This window comes from Sinocyclocheilus anshuiensis, unplaced genomic scaffold (genome assembly GCF_001515605.1).
Source record: "Sinocyclocheilus anshuiensis isolate Anshui unplaced genomic scaffold, SAMN03320099.WGS_v1.1 scaffold846, whole genome shotgun sequence".
NCBI classification, from domain to species: Eukaryota; Metazoa; Chordata; class Actinopteri; order Cypriniformes; family Cyprinidae; genus Sinocyclocheilus; species Sinocyclocheilus anshuiensis.
Genome location: NW_015540906.1, coordinates 788518 through 791673, shown reverse-complemented (window position 1 = coordinate 791673; position 3156 = coordinate 788518). Strand labels below are relative to the sequence as shown.

Here is a 3156-nt window from a genome sequence, read left to right as displayed (position 1 = left end):
GGTCTGAATACTTTCCGTACCCACTGTATATATATATATATATATATATATACTGTATATATATATATGCAGAAGTATTCTAACTTTAAGGGTCAGTTCACCCAAAAATGAAAATTCTGTCATTTACACACCTCGAGTAGTTCCAAACCTATGTAAGTTTCTTTCTTCTTTTGAACACAAAAAAAAGAAGATATTTTGAAGAGTTGATAACCAAACAGTTGCTGGTCCCCATTGACTTCCATAGTGTTTTTTTCCCCCATTCTAATGTAGACCAACAACTGCAAACTCATATGGGTTTGGAACAACTTGAGGGAGAGTAAATTGACAATTTTCATTTTATATATATATATATATATATATGTATGTATACCATCAGCTTTTAAAGTTAAAGCTGTTTTTTTTGTGCATAAATGCTTTTGAAATGTGCATAAATGCTTTCGTGTCACTCTGTGTTGGAGCCTTTCTGAATATTTGTCATGTCTGTTGTCCTATTACATATCTATGCCATCCCAAAGAATATATTTATATTTGTGTTAAATATGTCACACACATAAGTGTAATGTGTAAGTGTGCAATTAGTAAGTTAATGCAGAATAATTATTCTAAATGGATAGAGCTTAAAAAAAAAACAGTATGCGTATTGGATTGGCATCAGTATTGGTAGATCAGTGTCTGTATCAGTTATGGAAACTGGTATCTAGCCACCCCTAATAAAAACATATGTGTAATACATGATATGCATTAGGGCAAATGACAGATGAAACTCTCACATTTGCCCCGGGTCATTGGGCTATCTCTGTTGAGCCCTGATAATGACTGGCGCAGTGAGCCAAATACAACGCTTTATGATCACTTGAGTGAGCTCAAACCAGCTGCCATACTTCCAGCTGTCATGTGAGTGACTCTCACTGAGATCATGAGCTGATGCAGTCCACGTTCTGTCCTCAGGATGTTTCAATCTGGACCCAAACCGTGTGCTGGACATCATCTTAGAGGTGTACGAGTGTCGCTCTGAGCACGACGAGTTCTTCATCCCTCTTATCAAGTCCTACATGTGCGAGCACCAGACCCTCTGCCACATGCTGGGCTTCAAGTTCAAGTTTCACCAGGTACGCTCCATCGTATAGCTGTGTATATGGTTCCTACATGCAAATCCACACAGGTCAAGTATCTTTGTTTCATTACAATTAAATACACAGTAGTGTTGCACGATATACCGGCACTAAAAAAGTATCACGATACCCTGCTTTTAAAAACGGTGCGATTCCGCATTTTACTAGCGATGGATTAGTATCTGTGAACATTAAGCTGCAAAATCTAATTTAAATATGAATCGTGCATGTTGTGCGTGTCTCTGTATTAATGAAAGGCGCAGACGTGCGGTTTTGTTTACTACACACATACTGAAGTGCGCGTGACGCTCAATATAATACCTGAACACATGCACGATTCATATTTAAACACCTGAACACATGAATATAATCTCTAGAACTGCTGTGAGAGTCACTTCATGAGCATTTACCGTTTCTTTTGCGGAAAACTATCGTCATATCATGTGCAAACAGAAACCTAAAGGTCTTAACAGCAACCCGTCAAAATAAAAGTTTGGTTTAACTTGACAGAAATATATTACTTAATGTAATGAAAGTACTACTACTACTAATAAAAAATATTAAAACAATATTTAAGGAATATTTACCAGAATTTATTTACCAGAAAATTGTAAATTCACAACACAGTATTTCTGAAAAAAATAAAAATAAAATAAATAAATAACCTATAATAAATTAATTCTTTATAAAATCTAATTATCCTTTATAAATTAATTAGACATGCTTTTGATTATTAAAGTGTAATGAAACTATTAAAATGGAATCCAGAAATTTAATAGAAAACACAGATTCACAGACAAATAAAACTGAATTTGAGAAAAATAATAAAACGTATTTCATAGGGCCTTAAAATCATGTATTTTTTGTTAAATGTCTAATAAATTGCTGTTAAATTGTGCAAGTTTCATGATTTCAATTAATTAGACATGGTTTTTGATTAATATTTTTTATGTAACCATTAAAATAGAATCTAGAAAAATTTAAATGGAATTTGGGTAAAAATAAAACCGATTTCATAGGACCCTATTTATTTAATTTGTGTCTTTGTTTTATTGTATTTGTCCTTTAGATGGTTACTTGCATCTTTGTTATTATTATTATTATTAATAACAAAGATAAAATAACAAAAATGACTGTATCATGATATAAATTGTTCATATCATGAAATAAGATTTGGCTTTATCCTTTTAGCTAACTTGGATCTCTACATACCTGTAGGCTCGGTAATTGCTCACCATTGTCCTGTTAGTGGCACTGGCATGTGATTGTTATTATTTATTTATTATTTTTAAAGGGGGATGAAATGCTTTGTTTTAATAGATAAAGTAACTATGATCTCCTTTTGGATCATCTATTCTTAAGTTACTCTTCCTGTTGTTCAGTGGTTTTGTCTAGGGATGCACGATATTATCTGACCAATATCGGAATTGGCCGATAATGGCTTTAAATGTAAATATCGGCATCGGCCCGATATGAAAAATTATGCCGATATGTCTTGCCGTTAAGAGGAATAGGTTAACTCACATGTGCTCAGGGTGTGCTAGTGATTAGATCACGTCAGCAGTGTGGCTCATTTTTGAAGCAAAGCTTTGCCTGAATGATGATTATATTCACTATTTTAGATCGCTGCATTTAAACTGAGAATGCACGTAAAGAATGACGCGTTCGGTGTATGATAGATTAAACAGTAATAGCACGCGCAGCGGCAGCCTCCCCCGGTCCTAAAGCCATACACAAATAACATTTAGAATGTGTTTCTGATTAAATAAAGCAGTAATTGATGCCATAAAATCATGAGTATGTTTTGATTTATAGGTCAGACGCTATAGCTTACATGAACAAAAAAAAAAATCACAAACATGACACTTGAATCAAATAATTTTATATATACTGATTTATTCATTAATGTGTAATATGTTATATGTTTTAAACAAATTATGACCTCTAAAATATTTTCAGAATTTTTACGACTCTTTTGCTTTAGACCATTTACAAATGTTAAATCTTAAAATAAAATGTTAAGGTTACCACTGCATCTTTCTGA

At 33.1% G+C, this 3156-nt stretch overlaps 1 protein-coding gene across 7 annotated transcripts in view; it reads left to right on the top strand.

Moving 5' to 3' along the window:
* Window positions 1-3156, top strand: part of LOC107689139 (THO complex subunit 2) — a 101128-nt gene that overhangs the window by 14372 nt on the left and 83600 nt on the right. For all 7 annotated transcript variants that reach the window (XR_001634304.1, XM_016487053.1, XM_016487051.1 and 4 more), the window contains exon 8: window positions 949-1109. Coding sequence is in view for 6 of the 7 variants with exons in the window: in XM_016487053.1 (XP_016342539.1) it covers window positions 949-1109 (161 nt within the window). In the remaining variant the exon portion in view is untranslated. The remainder of the gene's footprint in view (window positions 1-948; window positions 1110-3156) is intronic.